This window comes from Vicia villosa, linkage group LG2, assembly GCF_029867415.1.
Source record: "Vicia villosa cultivar HV-30 ecotype Madison, WI linkage group LG2, Vvil1.0, whole genome shotgun sequence".
NCBI lineage: Eukaryota > Viridiplantae > Streptophyta > Magnoliopsida > Fabales > Fabaceae > Vicia > Vicia villosa.
Window position 1 is genome coordinate 150,632,645 of NC_081181.1, and position 25,167 is coordinate 150,657,811.

Genomic DNA, 25,167 nt, shown 5'->3' on the forward strand with positions numbered 1-25,167 from the left:
AGCCTCCGATGAAGACCACACTTTGGAACACGCAGCATTTATAGAGGCACTTGCTCCGCTGGTTAAACGAGCACATCTTTGATGGTGAAAAGATAAGGAGAATTGAAAGGCAAGTTACTGTGTCCGGCTCAAATGGAGTAAATTGTTCATAGAAACATGTGACGAACAATGTTGGTGTTCTCATGATGATGTTAGGACCAAATGACATTATCTTGAAGGTGGTAATCTCGTAGATATGTTGATGTGTTTGGCAAGAGCGGATTGTCTAGACCAGCTTATTATGTTGATGATGTTAAATGTTGATGTTGAGTGTTTTTATTCGTAAGAAAATATGTTGTATGTTGTTTTATGGCTCTGTTGTAGTACGTGTTGTCCCATTTATATTGTTGTTATAATATCCAATGCAGATCTTTGTCGTCATTAAACGTCATTAAATCATGAAAATACTGAATTAGTAATTGTGCATATAGTTGAGAAACTGGTCAACAAAATAAAATACTAGTTATTATCGGTTCCAACATTTGGACAATGAGTCATGTTGTGACCAGGAAGACGACACAACAGACATTTTCTTTCCAACTTATCATATGTGTCCATTTCTGTTCTAATATGTGACCTCCTTGGGCGACCGTTCTTGAAAAGGCAGATCACATACAAAATAAAATTTTACAAACTGTCTCTATCATACCAACATAAACATCGTAAACACCACGAGGCAGGGTCTCTCGCTGTCGCGGGCAAACCCCCTTTACCTTATATATAACTATCATATTTGAATTATTTCACTAAATATTAAAAAGACAAATAAAGAAAATTGAATTTATATTTTTTCACTAAATATTAAAAAAGACAAATAAAAAAAATTGAATTTATATTTTCGTTTAAATCTACAAAATTAATTAATTAATATTCAACTCAATGTCTTAATGGTGAATATGTTCTGTCTTATAATGAAGCTAAGCAACTAGCTAGCTATAAATATAAATTTAGAATGCATTTCATCTAGAATCCGCCAATTTGAGAGAGAAGAACAAGAAGAAACTGAAAAGACTCGCTGATCAAGAAACCAAAATTTTCCCTTTCTTGAGGTTTCTCTTCTCTTCCTTGCTCACTACGCTTCTTCTTCGTTCTCTGCTTATTATGTTTGTATTTTCGAATGCGGTTTTCTTTTCTTTTATTTTCCTTGCTCACTACGCTTCTTCTTTCTCTGCTTATTTAGTTTTGTTTGTGATTTGGAATGCCGTTTCACTTTGAGGATGATGTGATTTTTCATCATCAAAGTATAGTGTTTTGTGTAGTTTTAATCGTGTCTTTACTTTTAGTTAATTTTTTTTTTGTAAAATCCAACATACTCGTGAACTTCGTCAGAATTCAAGATTGGTTAATTTGTTTTTCAGTAGTTTATTTTTATCCAAACGAGTTTGACATATTGTTTCGGTTTCTGTTTGTTGCCAGTTTGGTTAATTCTAGTCTTTGTAATGCTGATCATGGTCTTTATGACTAGCAATTTTTGTGGTGCTTGCTGAGTATGTTTGCTGTTAGGATATAAAATTTGTTTGGAGTTTGGAATTTGGAACCCTGTTTGATTTTCTTGTGTTTCATTTGGCATATTCTTTTATGTTACATCAGTTGCAGGCATGTTTTTTTGTGTATGATTTTGTTACCTTATTGAAAGCATTTGGTTATTCGTCTGAAGACGCATCAACATGCATATGTTTTTCTTCAAAGTATTTCATTTACCTTATTGGAAACATTATTGTTTTGGAGAAAACCCTCAACTTTCTTGTTTTTTTCAGTGCAGGATGACGGGACCTTACAATCAATTCACTGGGGAGGAAAGTTATCCGCCTCAAATAACAGTTGGAGTAGACATAAGTGCGTCGCCATACTGTGTTGCGGTGTGGACCGGTAACAAAGTGGAGTATGCAGTCACTAACATGAAGCCATATGACCAAGAAGTGTTGTTTAAGGCTAAAGTTTGCCATATGAGGCTCTTGATTGGCCGGATAGAAACCGAGTCATTGACGCAATCAAGTAAAACATTGCCTTTTCAGATGTTGCTGGCTGAAGCTCCACCTCCCTCTACCAATTCAGAACAAATTCTAGCATCTTATTTGGTTGAATTAAAAGAAGCAGCTCAAAGGGCTTTTAAAGCATCAGTGAGAGGATTAGTCCTAACCCATCCTGCTTCATTCAACAGACTGCAGTTAACTAGAATAACTGCTGTGTGCCGTAAAATGGGGCTGCAATTCCTCCAACTTATCCCTCAGCCAACGGCCGTTGCTATGTTATACGCACAGAAACAACTGCTAGCGTCTTTTGAGGCTTCACCTTGTATTCCTTTTGCAACTATTGGTCCTCGTTGTCATACAAATTGTGACAATATTACTACCGCACTCCTCTTCAACATGGATGCAATTTACACTGATGTTGCTGTTACTTCTGCAACATCCGAAGGCAAATGGCAAATCAAAGCGATTGTCGGTAGCGCAATTGGCGGAGAGCAGGTAGTTGCAAATAGTATGCGACTTTTCATCCCAGATTTTGAAAACAAATTCAAGAAGGAAGGAAGAAACAAGAAATTCAGATCAATTGATTTACTTAGAGCAGTAACTCTAGAAGCAATTCGTCAATTTAAGGATAAAAATGAGGCTAGGTTTGATTTAAACATGGAAAATGGTCATAAGATTCGAAATGTGGTAAAAAGGGAACAGTTTGCGCAAGTAAACAACGAGGTGTTTCAAATGTGTGAAAGGCTCATACGGCGATGCTTGCAAGATTCAAAAATTAAAACGGAGAGTTTAGATGATATCATTGTTATAGGTGAATTTGGGGGCATCTTAAAGCTGCTGAATATGTTTAGCAGTACTCGTGTACCTATCAATTCTCAGGCCATTGAGGTAGATATAAATCCATTGAATGTAGATATTAATCCTATCAAAGCTATCGACGTAGCTATAAATTCCCTCCAATCTGCACTTTGCGGTGCAGCATTGGCAGGGGCGGTAAGAACTGATGATAAGATGAAATTGATCCATTCTCCAAGCACATCCCATTCGCTCGGAATTCGAGCGAATGGTAGCTTTCTGTGTTTCATTCCGAGAAACACTCTCTTACCAGCTAGCAAAGTTATGCAGTTAACAACCATTCATGATGATCAAATGGAGGGAATGCTTATAGTATATGAAGGGGAGGAAAAGACTGTAGAGCAAAATCAACTATTGGGGATCTGTCGACTAAAGGACTTGCCCGAAATGCCAAAAGGTGTTCCTATAATTGAAGTGGAGATGGCAATTGACAGCGGAAACCAGTTGAGAGTCGCAGTTGCAAGTTTCCCGTTTATCGAGATGCCAAAGCCAATGATCAACCACACAAAGCTTTTGCATTACCTGGGAGAAAATAGGATTGATGGTGACAAAAAGGACTTGGCCACTTTCGTCAAGAAGAAATAAAATCATGGAGATTTGCAGCATATTGTTTGTTATGTGTTTCAGTAGCAGATAATAATGTTTAGCTCTTATGTTTGTTTTGTGTTTCAACAGAAAGTAGCAGATATTGATGTTTAGCTGTTATGTAACATGATATATAGAATTGTCAAAATTTTACACAATGTTTGTAACATGATATATGGAATCTCGTTGGAAGGATATCAAAGTTTTAAAAAAATAGATTAAGTACTAAAATTGATTAAGTCACGAGAAAAAGGATGAGTCGCATCCTCAGCTTACACTAGTTTTACATTGAGAATCCTGTATTTCGCGATTATATAATAGGCCTATATATGGCAATGTTATGAACTCTTATTAGATTTTCGGTGTAAAACTATTTTGAAGGTTGCTTGCAGCTCAAGAAAGCTTTTCATACATGATCATAATCCTCTGGCAAATGCCAAGGATATTGATAATAAGCTGTGAAAGGATCGAAAATAACTGGAATACAACCGGATATAAGTGAATCAAAAACCGATTTTCTCGTTGGACTATCTCCCGGTGGCTGCAAGCAAAACTCTGACTCCACAAAAAGTTCTATAATTGATTCTGGCTCATTACATTTATCAGAACTACAACTCAAAAACTTGCATTTACTGTCACTTTTCAAACTGCATTGGTCGATTATTATCGACCTTATGTGGTCATCCGCATCATTCCGCGCTGTACCAGCAAAACTCATGAGATTCTTCCGATTTGATCTTATGATTTTCAGCTGCCAGTCAATTATATCATTGTCCGATTTCGGATGAAAATAAGTCGGATGAGGAATTCCTATATTGTTCAAATGCCACGGTTGGCGTTCGATCAATAACTTAATTGGATTCTGCATATTTTCAAGCTCTAACAATCTAGTTCCCCAAGGAGAATCACCAGTCCTTCTAAAATCCCAAGGAATTTTCCCCAAAACAAAAACATGATCCTTACCTAAATTCTTTTCCATGTAACTTGTCTCTCAAGCCACTTCAATAACTCCAAACCCAAACCATCTTTTTTATCATTCGAAACATTCTTGAAATGCCATCTCAACACATCAAGTCCACCATAGAATGGAACATAGAAAAGCTTAGCATCATTCTCATTATAAAATGGATATTATCATACCAAAAATCAGATTTTTTAGATAATTTGAGTACAAATGCTATACTAGATTTGATATGAACTTCCTAAAATCTAAGCTCAATTTATGGTTTGGAATTTGTTTCCAAGCAATTTCCATTTTATGTGAATCCATTTGATACTCGCTAATTTGTTTAGAGAAGAAGATTGATTTCTATTTCGATATGCAGCAGCTTCTATTCTCTATGAAGTTTAATGTTCTGTGGCCATTTAGTTTCTATCTATACTACAATTTATGAAACAATACAAAAACAACAGTTACAAACTAACGATATTTTTACATCAAGAATCAAAGAATGGATCCATTAACTAACTTAGCTCTCTGAATCATTACATCATTAAATAAATTATCAACTTCCTTGCTTATATCATCAAATATCTTATTTAACTCACACAGCTTTCTCTGCAAATCTTTGGCTGCATCATATCTTACTTCATCCCCAGCTACAAGGTAAGCAATACCATTATACATCTCTTTGATCTCGCAGAAGCTCGGCTTTTTCTTCACTAACTTGTCACTGATTTAGAAGTCAAGTGTGGCGACTAGAGAACTTTCAAACCCACCAGCAGTTTTTCTTAGTTCCATGTATGGATTACAATCACCATATAAGCAAGATAAGAGAACTCCACAAACCCAAAATCCAGTACTCTTCATTTCCTGTACACCCTCATGAACAATCCACTCCTTACCGGAAAAATTCTTTGCTTTTTGATCTTTTGTGTGAAGATATCTACCAAAATTGGAGCTAAAACACTCTGATGGTTGGATTGCTTTCAAATGTTTTCTAGCCAAAGAATGTGACTTTTCCTTTTCCTTCAAAGTCAAACTCAAACCATGAGCTAGAGAAAGCCTAGCTTGGCAAAGATGAGAAAAAGAAGAAGAAATGGAATTCAGAAGGTCCAACAAACTCATGGTATAGTTGAGATACACTTCAATGGAATCAACCTCCCATTGACTCATTGGATGATCACTGTCCACTAAAAGTTACAAGGATTTTCACAACTCAGACAACGCGCTTTATGCATCTTGTCAGGAACTGGGACTGTATCTTCAGTCACTCTGCGCCAGCCTGCTTCTACGACTATCAGTGTTGCATTCGAGGTTAGAGAACTAACACCAACTACCTTCACTATTAGAGATTTTAACATTACAAGTATCATCATTTCTATCTCCTTTTTATTGAATCCTCTCAATAGTTCTAGTTTAGTAGCAAGTTAATAATGTGCAATGCATACACTGTAATCATCGTTATGCACTAGTAAGCATTTTATTTTTCATGCTGGCAGGGGCGATTCCAAATATTATGCTTATCTGGCTCTTACTTGGTTGCTGAAGATGGTGGACCTCAAAATCGAACTGGTGGCATTAGTGTTTCCCTTTCTAGTCCGGACGGTCATGTTATTTGGCAATGGCGTTGCTAGGCTTATTGCTGCAAGCCCTGTCCAGGTATATTTCTTTATCACAATCTTATAATGGCCTTATAACATTGGTGATTCTCGTTCACAATCATAAGATAGATACTTGAGATTCAATCCTTTCCCTCCCAAAACTAATGACACTTTGGTTGCTGCAGGTGGTAGTTTGCAGTTTCGTATATGGCGGCTCTAAGGCGAAGACTGCCACAAAAGAAGGTGATGGTTCAGAGCCTCAGAGTAGCGACCAGTTAGCTTCTCCAGGAAGTGAACCATCTAATCAAAACTACACAGCTTCTGGAACAGGAACAGGCACAATGTGGCTTGGATCAAGGCCAGTAGATGAGAAAAGTGAACATCCACACACTGGTATTGACTTGATGCATGGGTGAAAGTTATTCTCTATGTTGTAATTATATTTATCTGTTGTTGTAAATGTACTTAATTTGTGAGCATTGTGACTCACTTCGCATGATATTATTCCTATTGGTGTGTGTCACAAGTTAGCACTAACCTATGTTGTAACAGTTGAAACATTTTAGGGTTAAGTAACAATCTTGACTTGTGCAGAGAAAAGAAAGTTTAGGTGAAATAGAGGCCATTTCTTTCTTACCTTTTACTAGTTTATTTATCAAACTAATCAGCATACTAATTGGAATGCCATGATTAGATTTGTTTCACCAATAACTAATTTGTACTAAATTATGTTCGTGCGAGCCAAGTTTGAAACATAAGATCCTATGTTGCGTTGCATATACAGATATACTACACATTCGAGCAAACATCTTTAGTAAAACACTCTGTTTTGGATATGGATATTTATCATGCATACAACTATATCAGATCCTTAGCAAAACTGCAAACCATTTAAACCAAAAATCATAATTTTTGAGGGATTATACTTAAACTCTCGGTTGCATTTTGAGATTTCATTCTATCTATTAGAGTTGTTTCCAAGAATCATCCTAATTGTATTATTCAATCTTGAATCAATCTATGCATTCTTGACTGTCAAATAGCATTTTTACTAAACAAAACCATCTTTGGATCAATTGCTTTTGTAATTTACAAGTTCAAACAAATTTCCAAACAAACCTTCACCACTATTGCCAACCTTTAAAAGTTTCATATTTGATAGCTTCTTAGACCATATAGCCATCTCAACTTCATCGAAGGTGATAATAAACATTCTTTACCTTAAAGAAGAGCATCCTTCAAGTATTCAAAGAATAAGGGTAATGAGATAGAGCAGTGTATATATACTCCTAAAACAATGGCAATGTTACCAATTCTGCACCAAAAACAATGACAATGCTACCAATTTCTTCACCTAATCCTTTTTTCATTATTCATCCATCAAACAACCTCATTTTCCTCAGCTGCTATTGATCCCACACAAGGCTTCACTCATGTTTCATTAGATAACTCAAACTTTGTTATTCAAAAGCCTTACAATATTCCAGTAAACCAGCGTTACAACTTTACAAATGGTGTGCACCAATTTTGGATATTCCCCACAGACAAGCCTTTCATGAGTGGCAGCAATACAAAGCCACGAACCGAGATTCGTATCAGTGTAAGTGTGTATTTGGTTCTACGGTAACAAAACTTATTTTACATGACATTATATCTTAAGTTTTCACTTTGCACTTGCAGAAACATGAGTATACATCTGGTATATGGCAATTTGAAGGGTATGCTTATGTTCCTAGTGGCACAAGCGGCGTGTGTATTATGCAAGTGTTTGGCGGCAGATCTACTGCGACAACTACACAACTTAGGATCTACGATGGTTCGTTAACTTATTATAATTCTCCTCATGTTCTGTCTCAGAATATCTATGACAGGTGGTTTAAGGTAAACGCGATTCATGACGTGGATGCTAACAATGTTAAGGTTTATATTGATGGAGTTCTCAAGCGCGATGGGGCTGGCTCGGAGCTGGTACTCACTACTTCAAGTTTGGGGTTTATGTACAAAATGATCATTCCAATCGCATGGAATCTCGTTGGAAGGATATCAAAGTTTTTAAAAAATAGATTAAGTACTAAAATTGATTAAGTCACGACAAAAAGGATGAGTCGCATCGTAAGTTTACACTAGTCTTACATTGACATCAAATGAGAATCCTGTATTTCGCAATTATATAACAGGCCTATATATGGCAATGTTATGAAGTCTTATTAGATTTCGTTGTAAAACTATTTTGAAGGTTGCTTGCAACTCAAGAAAGCTTTACATACATGATCATGGATTTAGATTGATAAACAAAAAAAATTAGTAATCATTCAACAATGAAACAAAATAACTAGTCCTTAAATTTGCTAACCCTATGAAGCAGATTATTGATAGTAATTGCAAATGCATCCTGAAACTTTTCAAGCTCAGCATTGTGATCACCATATACTAATCCAGGAAATAGTTCATATACAATATACCTCCTCATGTTTTCTCTCTCTCTCAAAGAAATATTTCCAAGCTTCTCCACAACATTCACATTCATTTCTCTCACCTCTTTTTTGTCCATGAACACAGAATATTTATCATAATCCTCTGGCAAATGCCAAGGATATTGATGATAAGCTGTGAAAGAATCAAACAATTAATGGATTATTGTAGCTGTTTCTGTAGTCGAGATCCATTAACTAATTTAGCTCTCTGACTCAATACATCATTAAATAAATTATCAACTTCCTTGCTTATATCATCAAATAGCTTATTTAACTCACACAGCTTTCTCTGCAAATCTTTGGCTGCATCATGTCTTACTTCATCCCCACCAACAAGGTAAGCAACACCATTATTCATCTCTTTGATCTCGCAGAAGCTCGGCTTTTTCTTCACTAACTTGTCACTGATTTTGAAGTCAAGTGTGGCAACTAGAGAACTTTCAAACCCACCACCAGTTTTTCTTAGTTCCATGTATGGATTACAATCACCATATAAGCAAGATAAGAGAACTCCACAAACCCAAAATCCAATACTCTTCATTTCCTTTACACCCTCATGAATAATCCACTCCTTACCGGAAAAATTCTTTGCTTTTTGATCTTTCGTGTGAAGATATCTACCAAAATTGGAGCTAAAACACTCTGATGGTTGAATTGCTTTCAAATGTTTTCTAGCCAAAGAATGTGACTTTTCTTTTTCCATCAAAGTCAAACTCAAACCATGAGCTAGAGAAAGCCTAGCTTGGCAAAGATGAGAAAAAGAAGAAGAAATGGAATTCAGAAGGTCCAACAAACTCAGGGTATAGTTGAGATACTCTTCAATGGAATCAACCTCCCATTGACTCATTGGATGATCACTGTCCACTAAAAGTTTTGCAAAAGCTTTGTTGATGAAGGGCAAGAGACCAAAACATGTTTGAAACCATGACAGTGACAAAGTTTCTGACTCTGACTCAGGTTCCAATTCCAATGCTAATTGATGAATGCATTTGGAAACATGAGAGTGAAAAGAATGAAGTGATGAAGATGATAAGTCTTGGTTTGGTTGAGGATGACACTTGTGGTGATTCTTCTTCATGATGAAGAGTTTTGCTAATTTGTCTACTACCATTGATAATTTGATGTTAGAACAGAAAGATGCTATAAAGGTTGGTCTTTTTGGGTAAGCTAAGTAGTAAGTTTGAGTGGTTTTGTTTGTTTATTAAGGTTATGTTTGTGTGCGTGGTTGGTTATATAGGCATGTTGATGTGTAGAAGAACAAACAACATAGAAAGTCACATTTAAAACATGATAGAAATAAGTGGGGACAGTAACTTGGTTGTGGTCTAAGTTTAGACTAAAAACACGCTGACGCACAACTGGATCCACTACTACTACAAGATAAGCTTAATGAACGTGTTTGGAGGAATCTTGCTTCATTCATGACATTCTACGTAATAAAGTCATGATCATTTTGCTGACTAATTAAGCGTGTACAAGTTTGGATAATAATAATAATAATAAATTATAACATTAAAACGTGAAGATTTTTTATGGTATATTTGAATTCTCTCACGTTAAGATTGGGAAACTTCTCATTCAATGAGTGGATGACCCTTAGACCGAATACCTATGATTTTAAGCGATCAGTTTAATTTGTATCAACTAAGGGTTTTGCGGTGCGATTTGAGCGGTTTTTACGGTAAAAGTCATCCGATCCGCAAGAAAAAAATGCATGCGATTTGGTTTGATTATTTTTAAAAATAAAATAAAATAAAACCAAACCAAACTAATACGATTTGGGTTGTTTCGATTTTGTACTTGATTTTTATAGATTCATAATACACATATATAAGACAACATAATTTTGTGTTTATTCATTCATACATGATCATAAAATAAATTTATTATTCAAATAAGTTTATTATAATTTAATACATAAATATGAATTGCGTCTTATAATTTTATCTTATGTCTAATGGAGATAATATACATGAAATTGCGTTCTTAAATAAATTTGAAATACTATTGTATTTCATATATAAAGGAATGCAAAAATAATGTTCATTAATTTTTTTAATCTTATCTTTATCGACGTTAACAAATAGAAAACAAAAAACAAAAATAAATACATATAGTGATTTCATTTTAAATAAAATTAATAGTATTTTATTTTTTATTGATATGTAAATTAAAATAAATATCATACAAATAATATGATAAAATATACATATTAATTTCTCTAAAGAATTAAAAAAATATATAATGAATTGTAAGTTTTGTAACATAATGCGATTTGCTTTGATTCGGTTTGCAGAATACAAACCGTAAACCGAACCAAACCATGCATTTTTGTTAGAAAGTGACACGAACTGATTCGAATCAAATGCGATTTTTGCGATTTTTCGATTAGGTTTGGTTCGGCTAGCGATTTTATATTGGACCGGTTCGGTTTAAACACCCCTAGTATCAACGACTCGCGTTGTCTTTACATTACATAGTTGGGTTACTTATTAGATTAGCTAGAAGGGATGAAGGATTATGAAGACGAGATTACACGAAGTGTAGGACATATTATGTGGATCCTTTTGTCAATCAGGAAACAATATCACATGTGTTATAAAATAAAGAAATAAGATAAAAGAGAAGAGAGAGAAATAGAATGATTATGTATTATTTCATCGATATAATTTTACAAAGAGATTAGTCCTATTTATAGGATAATATTCAGACAATATAATAAATACAAATTGTTATAAATAAGAAATAAAATCATTGAGAAACAATTATCCAATTATTCATAGCACTTTCCCTTATATGTTTGTTTTGGATGTGTCTCGTTAAAAATTTTACTAGAAAAAACTCAGTGGGGAAAAAACCTAGTGAAGAAAAAAGAGTGCAATATCCTTTTAAAATAAATTTATTTCTTCCCCTTAACTAAACGATTATTTCTTCGACGATGAAGATTAATCTTTTGTACTAGTTTATTAAAAGTTCTACTTGAGAGTGAATTTGTGAAGAGATCAACAAGATTATCACATGAACGAATTTGTTGGATGTTTATATCATCATTATTCTGAAGATCATGAGTGAAAAAAACTTTAGAGATATGTGTTTTGTTCTGTCTCCTTTAATGTAACCATCTCTTAATTGAGTGATGCTTGCAGTATTATGGTCGTTGTATTTGTTTTTCCATAAGACAAACCACAAGTATTTTGTATGCGTTAGATTAAGGATCTCAACCAAACGCATTCTCGAATTGCCTCATGTAGTGCTAAAAGTTTTGCATGCTTATATGAACTTGGTGCTATTGTTTGTTTCACCAATCTCAATGAAATAGTTGTACCACCACATGTAAACTAATACATGTTTGTGATCTACCATTGTGAGGATATGACAAGTAACATGCATCTGCATAACCTGTTAATTCGAGTTTGGATACTTTGGTATAAAATAGACCCATGTCTATTGTACCTCTAAGATAACAAAGTATATATTTGAGTCTGTTCCAATATCTTCGTGCAAGTGAAGAACTGTATATTGCTATATATCAGGACGTGTATAATTAGCAAGATACATTAGTGCTTCAATCGCACTGAGATGTGGTACTTTAGAACCAAAAAATTCTTCATCCTTTTCTCGAGGCTTGAAAGGATCTTTCACTACATCTAGTGATCTAACAACCATTGGAGTAAACAACCGGTGAAATTTGTCCAATCGAAGTGTTTTAACACTTTTTTTATATAGCATTCTTTATGTACAAATTCCTTTATCCAAATGCTTAATTTGTAAACCTAGAAATAATTTTATCTTTCCTAGGTACTTCATCTCAAACTCTTTCTTTAAACAATTCATAGCTTTTGAAAGCTCTTCAAGAGTTCCAATAATATTTATGTAATCAACATAGACATCTATTATTGCACATTTTTTTCTTGATCTTTTTATAAAAATACAAGGACAAATGAAGTTATTTGTATATCCCTCTCTAAGCAAATATTCACTAAGAAAGTTATACCACATGCGTCCAGATTGTATCAGCCCATAGAGAGATTTGTTCAATTTTATGGAGTAGCTTTCTCGAGATTTGGAATTATGTGCATTTGGTATATTGAACCCTTCAAGGAGTTTCATGTAAATTTAACTATCAAGTGAACCATACAGATAAGCTGTTACAACATCAATCATGTACAAATTAAGCCCTTCATGTGCTATAAGGCTTATTAAATATCGAAAGTGCTTACATCCATTACAGGTGACTATGTTTCATCAAAACCACGACCGCTGCCACGCGCACGACAACAACCACGATTTTGCACATAGTGACCGTGTCTTGCTACATTCACTTCTAGGAATGGAGTTGTACCTGCGGGACGAGCCTCATGATTTTTCATCAAGAGTTCATTATTTTGTTCAGCCACAAGAAGACAAGATATCACATCAGAGTATTTATTAAATCCTTTTTTTCGATATTGCTGTTGTAGGAGCACATTGGATGCATGAAAAGTGGATAATGTATTTTCCAAGATATCTTCATCACTTACTTTTTCTCCACATAATGTCAGCTTAGAGGTTATTCTAAACATTTCAAAATTATAATCACTTACAGTTTTAAAATCTTGCAAGCGTAAATGCATCCAATCATAACGAGCTTTTTGGTAGAATAACCAATTTTCGATGAACATATCTCTCTTTTAAATTTTTCCACAAAGTATACGGATCAGTTACGGTAAGACATTCATTTTTAAGGTCCTCAAGAAGATGACGACGAAGGAATATCATGGCTTTTGTCTTTTGTTGATCAGATGATGTATTTCTTTCTTTAATAGCATACATCAGCCTTTTGTATTTAGATGGATTTCAGCATCTAGAACCCAAGGCAAATAATTCTTTTCCGAGATGTCAAGAACCCCGAAGTCAAATTTTGCAAGATTTGTCATACTTAATTCTATCATAATTCTGGTACGGGACGCACATTTGTTTTAGATGTATATTTTTTAACAGAAAAATGTCTGGTACCCGTTAAAAAATAATAGGCTTAATTGCAACTTTGATCCCCCTATTTAGTATTTTTCTTGATTTTGGTCCTCCTATTTTAAAAACCACTATTTTAATCCCTTTTTTAAGTTTTCAGGTGAATTTTGGTCCCCATTCAATTTCTGACTTATTTTTAATGATGTGGCGCTAGTTTACTGACGTGTCAATGCTAAATCATTTTAAAATTAATCTAATTTTTTAATAATATTTTCTTAATAACAATAATAATAATAACAACTTAATAATATATTAATAAAATCATTTATATTCTTTTTTTTCTTAACCAAACACAAACAAACCTATGACTCTAACAAGAAAATTAACGTGCAAATTTATCTTCCCCTTTCTTCTCTCCACAGTCAACCTTGATGAAAAAATCCAACAACATCAAATCTCCAAATTAGAAAACCTGCAAATTCAACTCTAGATTTTCTTCATTCCTCAAGCATAAACCATTGAAAAGAACCATTCCAAATCTATATACTCGTATCATCTTCGGAAAAGGCGAAAATAATCAAATACCAAATTGATTTTCAAATTTAGGGTTTCAATTTCAATTTAAAACTGAATGAAATTGTTGAAGTTCTGGAGAAAACAAAATCCAGAGAAACCCAGATTTTCTTCATTTGCATTTTCTTTCTCTGATACATTGTTTTCTTGCCTATTAACAAAAGTGGGTTTCCATGGATGAAAATACCATAGTCAAATTAAAACCAACCCATGAAATCTAAATTTTTAGGTTTGTTTTGTTTTAGATGAAATTAGAAATAATGTAATTTCTCTTCTAATACTTACCTCGAAACATAACTTGGATTTGCCATACCGATCGAATCAGAAAACGAATCGCAAAAAGAAGGGTTGTATTGTATGCTTGTGTTCTTCGTGGTGATGGATTGTATTAGTTAGGGTTCATGGTGGGTGATGGGTTGTATCGTGTTGATGATTGTATGTATGCCTGTGTTTTTCAGAAAACCTATCCCTATTGTTTTCTCAATAATGTTGGTAAAATATTTGTTAAATTATTTTGTTAATTTTAATTTACTATTTAAATTAATTGATAAAATATAATCATATTAATAATATTTTAATATTTAATGGATTAAAATGATGTGGAATAAATATTACATGCCAGCTCAACAAAAAAATGCGTCATGTCACTGAAAATAAGCACCAAATTGAATGGGGGACCAAAATTCTCTTGAAAACTTAAAAAAAGGGACTAAAATAGTGGTTTTTAAAATGAGGGGACCAAAATCAAGAAAAGTGTTAAATAGAGGGACCAAAGTTGCATCTAGAACCCAAGGCAAATAATTCTTTTCCGAGATGTCAAGAACCCCGAAGTCAAATTTTGCAAGATTTGTCATACTTAATTCTATCATAATTCTGGTACGGGACGCACATTTGTTTTAGATGTATATTTTTTAACAGAAAAATGTCTGGTACCCGTTAAAAAATAATAATTGAATGTATATATAGAAAAATGCCTGGTACCCGTAAAAAAAAAAAATTGAATGTATAGAAAAATGTCTGGTACCCATGAAAAAATAATAATTGAATGTACAGGAAAATGTCTGGTACTTGTAAAAAAAATAATTAAATATATAGAAAAATATCTGGTACTCGTAAAAACATTTAGATCAATAAGATTTTTTAATACAAAATATAATTTTGTTATAAAATATGTGAATAATAGAATAAAAAAATGTAATAAAATAATAGAAGCAAAAAAAATCATGAATGGAAAAAATTAAAGAGAAATCTTATTAATATATAAAAAATTAATATTTGAAAATAAGAATAAAAGATATGAAGATATATTAATTCATTAAGAGTAGAGGAAGATATATTGAAAAATGTCTGGTACCCGTGAAAAAATAATAATTGAATGTATAGAAAAGTTTTCGGTACCCGTAAAAAAATTGAATGTATAAAAAAATGTCTGGTACCCGTAAAAACACTCAGATCAGTAAGATTTTTTAATACAAAATATAATTTTGTTATAAAATATGTGAATAATAGAAGCTAAAAAAATGTAATAAAAAATAGAAGTTAAAAAAAATTATGAATGAAAAAAGTATGAGAAAAATTAAAGAGAAATCTTATTAATATAAAAAAGAAAATAATATTTGAAATAAGAATAAAAGATAGGAAGATATATTAATTCATTATGAGTAGAGGAAGGTATATTGAAAAATGTCTGGTACCCGTAAAAAAATAATAATTGAATGTATAAAAAAAAATTTGGTATTTGTAAAAAAAATTAAATGTATAAAAAAATGTCTGGTACCCGTAAAAACACTTAGATTAATAAGATTTTTTAATGTAAAATATAATTTTTTTATAAAATTTGTGAATAATAGAAGCTAAAAAAATATAATAAAAAATATAAGCTAAAAAAAATTATGAATGAAAAAAGTATGAGAAAAATTAAAGAGAAATCTTATTAATATAATAAAGAAAATGATATTTGAAAATAAGAATAAAAGATAGGAAGATATATTAATTCATTAGGAGTAGAGGAATATTATTTAAATTTGAAATTTATGAAGAAAGAGAAAATTGAAAGAAAAAAAATTTAATAATATATTATACATGTATAGATGAATGAGTTGACAATGTATAGTAAAAGTTGGTATATGCATTGATAATGTGAAGATTGATTTGATTGATACAAAAATTTATTTTATTAATATATTTATTTGAGAATCAATACTATACTAAGAAAACTAAAGCCTCAGTTAATTACATTCTAATCCAAAAAAAATCAAAGGATTAATCAATATTTAGGGATAACTTCGTCATTACATATATTTTAATACTACTAATTTATTTTAATCATATTAATCATTATGGTTACTTGCAATTAATAACTTTTCACGCTGACCAAAGAAATACCTACTACTATTCCCCTATTCAAAATAAAAATGTCGTTTCCAAGGGTGCTCCCCCATCACGCTTGCGCCCATGCAAATTCCTGTAGCCGGCAAAAATTGATTTCGTGTATTGGGAGTACTGCAATGCATCATCTACATATAAACCCTCACACAATCAGAATCTCTCATCTAGCATATTGCTCAACCATTCCAAAACATGTTGCAAAACTCCCATTCACCTTAATCGTGAAAAAAAAATTTCAATTTCCTGGTAGAATGTCTCGCAAAACAGATTTCGTATGCGATATAGATGATTCCAAAGAAATCTGGCGTCTTGCTGTTCGTAACAATGACCTGTGGAGCGTCGTCAATAGCAAAGGTGTCGCACACCTTCGAACCCTTCTTCTTTTGTCTTACGATTATGATTTTGTCTTAACCCACTATGGCAGCGACAAGACGCGATTTTGAATTCTGTTCGTTATTTCGCGACTCTTTGGATTATAGATCTAACCCATAACCACACTAATCTTCGTCTCCGATTCTATGATATTTTAGAAATTCATCTTTCATTTCAATCTCTCTTTCACTATTTCTCACTCTAAGTTCACAGTTGGAACTAAGATTTATTCTTAAACGTTGAAAAGAGTTTACGGGAAAGAGTTTATGAGAATAGATCTTGAATTAGTAGTTAATATTTTTATATTTATTTTCATCATTTATGTTGTTATAATTTCATATTTGTTGTTCTGTGAATCTTTAAATGGTGTTATGTGAATCTTTGTCGTTGCTGTTGCGCTGTGATTTATGATTGAAGGGTTTGTTTTTTTTCTTATTCTTATTTTAGGGTTTATGTTAGGAAGCAAGATGCAGAGCAATGGATGGAAGATTACTGTTAATGAATCTAAGGTTTACCATAAGTTATGTAATAAGTTAATATTACGATTGATTAAATAATGTGCTTTTAGCAGCTGCTGATATGTTCTTTTTTTGTTGATTGTAGCTAGAGATTCATCTTTTGTGAACATCTGCGCTGGATCTGTGTTGGGGCAATGCATTTCCGGCGGCGACTTTTCATGATGTGTTATATCAATTTCCATGTGGGTATTGAATAAAACTTTATTTCTTATTGGGATTTAAGGGTTTTTTCATGTTATTTGATTCATGTTTTATCTTTATTTTAAAAGATTTCTTATATTTTAATGTAGCGTTTTCTGATTTTTATATAGTTCAACTTTTGTTGGTAGTGTTGGGTTGCATTAATTGGTATATGGTGCATTAAACTGAATATATTTGTTCTTTCCAGGAATATTTCATACAAATTGATGGCACATTTAACAAAATTGACCATGATAATAATAATGCAGGTCTGCTGTGTCATGAGTGCACTTCTGCCTCCTTGCGGTTAGCGTATCATGAACTGATCGCCGCATATGATTCAGTTTGGCTCAAGTGGTAGTTTTATATCTGTTGGAATTTCGAATCGATCAAACTCATGCAGGTGTGACTCTGTAGCATAGTTTTGTTCTGCACGGGTAAGTTTTTTTTCCGAATCTGTTACTGCAACAGTGTTGTTTGGCTACATTGTTGTTTCCAAATCTGTTACTACAACAGTTTTTTAAATTATTCTATATATTTTAATGTCAATTTTTATTTATTACTTAAATCACATTGCAAAGGTATTCCATGCTCAAATCACTACACGTATACTTGATGTTATTTGATAATTCTTCCATAACTACATCCTTGCTCTTTCAACATCCCCTTCAACTTCATAACCTAAAGACAACACAATAGAACTAACAGTAAGTTTTTTCTTCTTTATTTATTCTATTGAATTCAGTAAAATGAGACAGGGTTATGTAACTAACCGTGAGTTTTCTGAGTATGATAAAATTGATATGAGAATTCTTCCTTGATTCCAAATCAGACAACAACTATTTCAAATCAGACTTGGTCACTCTACTAAGATTGAAGAGGTAATTTTGTGTTAATACATGTGTTGAATGCCAACAAATTCAAGGATATAATAAATAATAATGCTTATTATCTTCTTGCGAATGAGATCATTGATCGTCATTGCTTCAATAAATTTCTAATCTATTGATCGTCGGAACTTATCTTCTTGCGAATGAGATCATTGATCGTCATTGCTTCAATAAATTTCTAATCTATTGATCGTCGGAACTTTTTGTACATGTAAGACAATTCCATACATTTGATATATCTCATAATATTTCCTCTACAGATTATGTATAAGTGCCTTTGGTAAGTTGATTGACGATTTCATTCGGACTGAATAGAGGTCGTATGATTTTTTATCGAAAAATGCAGTGCTTTTAATTTTTCCTTTCACCTTGCTTTCAATCCAACATTAGAGTGTGTTTCACCTATTCTACCTCTTTAGTTGAACATTTTCAATCAAATTATTGGTACATCTTAAAATTTCATTTTTATTTGAGTTATCCTTTGGACAGTGTTTCAGTCCAAGCTTAACTCAGCCTAACCATAGTCAGTTTTATATTTTTGAGAAATAATAGTAATTATAATTGCATGTATATATGATAATTGCATGTATATAAGGATTATGTGTCCGTTCTGTGTATATCTGCACCGGATTGAAAGTCGCCTGCTACTGGTTTTGGCTTCGGACAGGTATTTGGTATATCTGCGTAATTGGATTTGAATTTGGAGTTGCTGTACAAAAGCTTGGGGCTAGAGGATTTAAAGTTGAGCTAAAGCTAAAATTCTGTTTCTGGGGATTTAGGCGCTGTGCGAGTTCAAATAGGTTATGTTGACTTATTTTTCTGGTGTGTTAGGTGTTTTGCCCGCATATAATCTCAGATTTCTCTTGCATCGGTGTGGTCAGACGGCATTTTTTGATCTGTTTAAAATTTCAGGAATCAATTAGGGTATTTCTGCTAAGAATTTTTTTTTATTAATCTGTTAGAATGATTGATTGTAAAGAGGGTTGTCTGAAATTGATGTGCTTGAGTTTTGTCAATGTAATGGGGTTGGAAGTTTGGCGTAGTCTGTATGTATTTAAACTTAATGTGACAGAATTAATTATATGAGAAATAAAGAGGCTGAATCAATTTTTAGAATGGATATTTTATAATCTTTGAACCACTTTATATTTTGTATTTATTGTGATATAAGTAAATGATAGAGAATTTAATTTTTAAAATATTCTGAGTAAACATTTAGATAGATGTTCAGATTTCACTATATAGGCTATAATTTGGTTTGTGAATTGTGACTTAGCTGGCTGCCCAATTGAATAATAATTATAAAATTTGTTTTAATAGTTAATAATGGATGATGATATCAAATATTTTCATTACTTTTTTGGTTATAGAACATTTCTTTCTACTATTGTAGGGTAGCTAATAAATATCAATTAATTTGATTAATTTTATGGAATTCAATTTTATTCATTATCATAATAATTATTATAATTTGGTAGTAAATAAATAGTTTTAATAAATGATTTTCAAAATTCTTGGTTTTAAAAATAAAATACTATGGTTCTAAAAATAAATTACTATTTAAGATTATTGTAGCTTTTAAAATGAAATTGATGTTTTTTTTTTTTTGGACTTATAGTTTTAGTGTATAAAATGTCAAACATGTAATATAATAGAATTTATCAACTATATTAAATAATTATTTTAATTTAAATTATGATTTAATAATATTATATGATATAATTGAAATATATGTTTTAATCTTTCAAATATTTTTTCTTTTTAATTTGCGTATCTTTTATATATATTTATTAACCATCGTTATATATTTATTTATTATTTATAAATTAAATTCATTCTCACAATCGTTATGATTATTTTTAAAACATATCATTAACATGATCATAAAATCATATAATATCAATAGAATCCATAAATTTACAATTCAGAAAAACTTAAAAATTATAGGCATGTCCGACGTGCCGAACCTATTTTTCTAACGGGCCGACAAAATATTTACTTAAATTGAACAAATATTATATATCATATGTTGTAACGGGCCGACAAAATATAGGTTTTTTAATCCATATATTAATTTTTTTGAATTTTTTGAAATATTTAACTCAATTTGTTTATAATTAAAAATCAAATTTTTTTAAACAACTAACTTATAAAATAAAATACAAGAATATGAAATCAAAGTGAAATTTTTTTAAACACTTTAAAATTAATGTTATGTTTCTATGACATTCAGAATTTCAAATATTATATTTTTTTAACCATCAAAGCACTATATTTATTTAATATTTCTGACAATATTGTGCGATCTGTACGAATACACGTGTAGATGACTAATTAATTATTTTATTTATTTTTAAACTAAACTATACATTTTTTTACGGGTCGAGATTACTTAATTTATATATCTTTTATATACTTTCTTAACCATCACTATACTATATTTATTTATTATTTATAATGATATTGCGTGATCCGTATAAATGCATGGGTAAATGACTACTTAATTATATATATTTTATATACTTTTATTAATCATATATTATATTTATTTATTATTCATAATTACATTTGCGCGACCCGTGCGAACGCACGGGTAGATGACTGCTTAATTATTTCATTTATTTATTTTTTCATTTATTTTTTCTACTAAAGTATATATTTCTAACTAAATTAAATTAATATTTATATAACAATTATAATTTAAAATTTTTTTCTTTTTAATTTGTGTATCTTTTGTATATATTTATTAACCATATTTATATATTTATTTATTATTTATAAATTAAATTCATTCTCACAATAATTATGATTATTTTTAAAACATATCATTAATATTAATTAATATATGATCATAAAATCATATAATATCAATAGAATCCATAAATTTACAATTCAGAAAAACTTAAAAATTATAGGCATGTCCGACGTGCCGAACCTATTTTTCTAACGGGCCGACAAAATATTTACTTAAATTGAACAAATATTATATATCATATGTTGTAACGGGCCGACAAAATATAGGTTTTTTAATCCATATATTAATTTTTTTGAATTTTTTGAAATATTTAACTCAATTTGTTTATAATTAAAAATCAAATTTTTTTAAACAACTAACTTATAAAATAAAGGCATAATTGCAACTTTGGTCCCCCTATTTTGTCTTTTTCTCGATTTTAGTCCCCCCATTTTTAAAACCACGATTTTGGTCCCCTTTTTGAGTTTTCTAATGAAAAAGAGACAGGAATAGGGACTAATTTTGCAGAAAAAAACAAAATAGAGGGACGAAAATTGCACAGAAAACTTAAAAAAGGGACTAAAATAGTGATTTTTAAAATAGAGGGATCAAAATCAAGAAAAAGACAAAATAGGAGGATTAAAGTTGCAATTAAGCCTAAAATAAAATACAAGAATATGAAATCAAAGTGAAATTTTTTTAAACACTTTAAAATTAATGTTATGTTTCTATGACATTCAGAATTTCAAATATTATATTTTTTTAACCATCAAAGCACTATATTTATTTAATATTTCTGACAATATTGTGCGACCTGTACGAATACACGTGTAGATGACTAATTAATTATTTTATTTATTTTTAAATTAAACTATACATTTTTTTACGGGTCGAGATTACTTAATTTATATATCTTTTATATACTTTCTTAACCATTACTATACTATATTTATTTATTATTTATAATGATATTGCGTGATCCGTATAAATGCATGGGTAGATGACTACTTAATTATATATATTTTATATACTTTTATTAATCATATATTATATTTATTTATTATTCATAATTACATTTGCGCGACCCGTGCGAACGCACGGATAGATGACTGCTTAATTATTTCATTTATTTTTTCTACTAAAGTATATATTTCTAACTAAATTAAATTAATATTTATATAACAATTATAATTTCAAATATTTTTTCTTTTTAATTTGCGTATCTTTTATATATATTTATTAACCATCGTTATATATTTATTTATTATTTATAAATTATATTCATTCTCACAATCATTATGATTATTTTTAAAACATATCATTAATATTTAATTAATATATGATCATAAAATCATATAATATCAATAGAATCCATAAATTTACAATTCAGAAAAACTTAAAAATTATAGGCATGTCCGACGTGCCGAACCTATTTTTCTAACGGGCCGACAAAATATTTACTTAAATTGAACAAATATTATATATCATATGTTGTAACGGGCCGAAAAAATATAGGTTTTTTAATCCATATATTAATTTTTTTTGAATTTTTTGAAATATTTAACTCAATTTGTTTATAATTAAAAATCAAATTATTTTAAACAACTAACTTATAAAATAAAATAGAAGAATATGAAATCAAAGTGAAATTTTTTTAAACACTTTAAAATTAATGTTATGTTTCTATGACATTCACAATTTCAAATATTATATTTTTTTAACCATCAAAGCACTATATTTATTTAATATTTCTGACAATATTGTGCGACCTGTACGAATACACGTGTAGATGACTAATTAATTATTTTATTTATTTTTAAATTAAACTATACATTTTTTTACGGGTCGAGATTACTTAATTTATATATCTTTTATATACTTTCTTAACCATCACTATACTATATTTATTTATTATTTATAATGATATTGCGTGATCCGTATAAATGCATGGGTAAATGACTACTTAATTATATATATTTTATATACTTTTATTAATCATATATTATATTTATTTATTATTCATAATTACATTTGCGCGACCCGTGCGAACGCACGGGTAGATGACTGCTTAATTATTTCATTTATTTTTTCTACTAAAGTATATATTTCTAAATAAATTAAATTAATATTTATATAACAATTATAATTTCAAATTTTTTTCTTTTTAATTTGTGTATCTTTTGTATATATTTATTAACTATCTTTATATATTTATTTATTATTTATATCGACTTTGCGTGACCCGTGCGAACGCACGGGTCCTTTACTAGTTAGAAACAAAGAAGAAAATGTAAGAAAGAAAGGGAAGTTGGATGGAGAAACCATCCATGTGGCACAATAGAAGAGCAATAGGGGCATTTTGGTATTTGGCACAACATATAATTTTTTTATATTATAGATATCTTTGAGGCTAAGAGAAATAGAGAGAAACCACACTAAAAGAAGCTAACAAATTTAAAATTAACTTTTCCATTCATTTCATTGATAATTTATTACATTCAAAAAACACATATTTATAACATTGCAGTCCATTAATTAATCACTATCTAGATCCTTCTAAATAGTAGTGACTTATCTTATTAATCTTAATGGACTTATGAAACTTAGTCCTAAATCATTCATTACACTCTTTTTCACCCACTCTCCGTTCTTCAATCGTTAACCTCAATATCTTCTTTAATCCTCGTGTCAAAGGCCTCTCCTATCACCATGTTCTTGTATGAAATCGGCTTTAAGATGGAATGTGCTTCCCTTGAACTTCCATGTTTACCTTCGGTAACATCTTCAACTTCTTTATCTTTCACTTTCTTAGTGCTTCGGAGCTTTAAATCTTTTTCTTTAATGTCAAGGTTTGCAATGGCAAACCCTGACAATGGCAAACTCATTCACTCACTCTCCAATAACTCCCAAATCTTTTAAATTTTAAGGGCCTCATTTTAAAAAACAAAATCAAAATATACATTAATATGGTTGAGTTCTACACGACTTATAGGAACCAACAGAATAACAACAATCAAAAGAGGACCATGAAGGGAGTGAAAGGGAGAGTCGCCAATAACCTTGCAGAACAGTTTCTAGACCACTTAAACATTCTTAGAAAAATGTATTATGTATATATACTCCTAAAACAATGTCAATGTTACCAATTATGCAACTGAAACAATGACAATGTTACCAATTCTTCACCTAATCTTTTTTCCATTAATCATCCATCAAACAACCTCATTTTCCTCAGCTGCTATTGATCCCACACAAGGCTTCACCCATGTTTCATTAGATAACACAAACTTTGTTATTCAAAAGCCTTACCATGTTCCGGTAAACCAACGTTAAAACTTCACAATTGGTGTGCACCAATTTTAGATACTTCCCACAGACAAGCCTTTCATGAATGGAAGCAATACAAAGCCACAAACCGAGATTCGTATCAGTGTAAGCGTGCATTTGGTTCTACGGTAACAAAAATTTATCTTACATGACATTATATCTTAAGTTTTCACTTTGCACTTGCAGAAACAGGAGTGTACATCTGATATATGGCAATTTGAAGGGTATGGTTATGTTCCAAGTGGCACAACCGGTGTGTAATATGCAAGTATTTGGCGGAAGATCTTCTGTGACAACGATACAACTTAGGATTTACGATGGTTCATTAACTTACTACAATTCTCCTCATATTCTGTCTCAGAATATCTATAACAGGTGGTTCAAGATGAACACGGTTCATGACGTGGATGCTAATGTTAAGGTTTATATCGATGGAGTTCTCAAGCGCAATAGAGCTGGTACTCACTACTTCAAGTTTGGGGTTTATGTACAAAATGATCATTCCAACCGCATGGAATCTCGTTGGAAGGATATCAAACATTTTAAAAAATAAAGTACGATTTTTCTCTTTAATTATAGTACTAAAATTGATTAAGTCAAGAGAAAAGGTCGAGTCACATCGGAACCATACACTAGTTTTACATTGACATCAAATGAGAGGCCTTATATATGGCAATGTTATGAATTCTTATTAGATTTCGGTGTAACACTATTTTGAAGGTTGCTTGCTACTCAAGAAAGCTTTTCATACATGATAATGAATTT

The 25,167-nt window shown here is 31.1% G+C and overlaps 3 protein-coding genes and 4 pseudogenes across 7 annotated transcripts; 5 read left to right on the forward strand and 2 right to left on the reverse strand.

Moving 5' to 3' along the window:
* Nucleotides 1–5,079, reverse strand: part of LOC131650327 (probable xyloglucan galactosyltransferase GT20) — a 17,918-nt pseudogene extending 12,839 nt beyond the window's left edge.
* On the forward strand, nt 1,022–3,638 carry LOC131652456 (heat shock 70 kDa protein 8-like). The gene is made up of 2 exons (XM_058922308.1): nt 1,022–1,088; nt 1,797–3,638. The coding sequence occupies exon 2, from the start codon at nt 1,803–1,805 to the stop codon at nt 3,450–3,452; it is 1,650 nt and encodes a 549-aa protein (XP_058778291.1). The 5' UTR covers nt 1,022–1,088; nt 1,797–1,802; the 3' UTR covers nt 3,453–3,638.
* Nucleotides 5,080–5,191: 112 nt separating the features above from the next.
* On the forward strand, nt 5,192–6,754 carry LOC131650328 (AT-hook motif nuclear-localized protein 5-like; annotated as a pseudogene).
* A 596-nt stretch (nt 6,755–7,350) lies between these two features.
* LOC131650330 (citrate-binding protein-like) lies at nt 7,351–8,081 on the forward strand (annotated as a pseudogene).
* Nucleotides 7,930–9,655, reverse strand: LOC131647048 (UPF0496 protein 4-like). Its single transcript, XM_058916967.1, has one exon. It carries the CDS (start codon nt 9,579–9,581, stop codon nt 8,631–8,633), a length of 951 nt encoding a protein of 316 aa, XP_058772950.1. The 5' UTR covers nt 9,582–9,655; the 3' UTR covers nt 7,930–8,630.
* Nucleotides 9,656–16,377: 6,722 nt separating this feature from the next.
* On the forward strand, nt 16,378–19,480 carry LOC131647049 (uncharacterized). 5 transcript variants are annotated; one of them, XR_009297715.1, is made up of 5 exons: nt 16,378–16,735; nt 17,201–17,262; nt 17,357–17,453; nt 17,721–18,332; nt 19,009–19,480. XR_009297715.1 is itself a non-coding variant. In XM_058916968.1 (3 exons), exons 1-3 carry the CDS (start codon nt 16,408–16,410, stop codon nt 17,375–17,377), a joined length of 411 nt encoding a protein of 136 aa, XP_058772951.1. In that variant the 5' UTR covers nt 16,378–16,407; the 3' UTR covers nt 17,378–17,681. The 5 variants fall into 5 exon arrangements, 1 of the variants encoding a protein (XP_058772951.1); XR_009297714.1 differs by having other exon boundaries at nt 17,721–17,888; nt 18,033–19,480; XR_009297716.1 differs by having other exon boundaries at nt 17,721–17,888.
* A 4,757-nt stretch (nt 19,481–24,237) lies between these two features.
* On the forward strand, nt 24,238–24,955 carry LOC131647051 (citrate-binding protein-like; annotated as a pseudogene).
* Nucleotides 24,956–25,167: the final 212 nt, after the last annotated feature.

What these genes read in the sequence shown, in the direction of transcription:
- LOC131652456 (XM_058922308.1), top strand. Translation starts at nt 1,803, where the DNA reads ATGACGGGACCTTACAATCAATTCACTGGGGAGGAAAGTTATCCGCCT.
- LOC131647048 (XM_058916967.1), bottom strand. Translation starts at nt 9,581, where the DNA reads ATGGTAGTAGACAAATTAGCAAAACTCTTCATCATGAAGAAGAATCAC.
- LOC131647049 (XM_058916968.1), top strand. Translation starts at nt 16,408, where the DNA reads ATGTCGTTTCCAAGGGTGCTCCCCCATCACGCTTGCGCCCATGCAAAT. An exon ending in GAGCGTCGTCAATAGCAAAG is followed by an intron (nt 16,736 to 17,200) that starts GTGTCGCACACC and finishes TTCTTATTTTAG; the next exon opens with GGTTTATGTTAGGAAGCAAG. An exon ending in TTACTGTTAATGAATCTAAG is followed by an intron (nt 17,263 to 17,356) that starts GTTTACCATAAG and finishes TGTTGATTGTAG; the next exon opens with CTAGAGATTCATCTTTTGTG.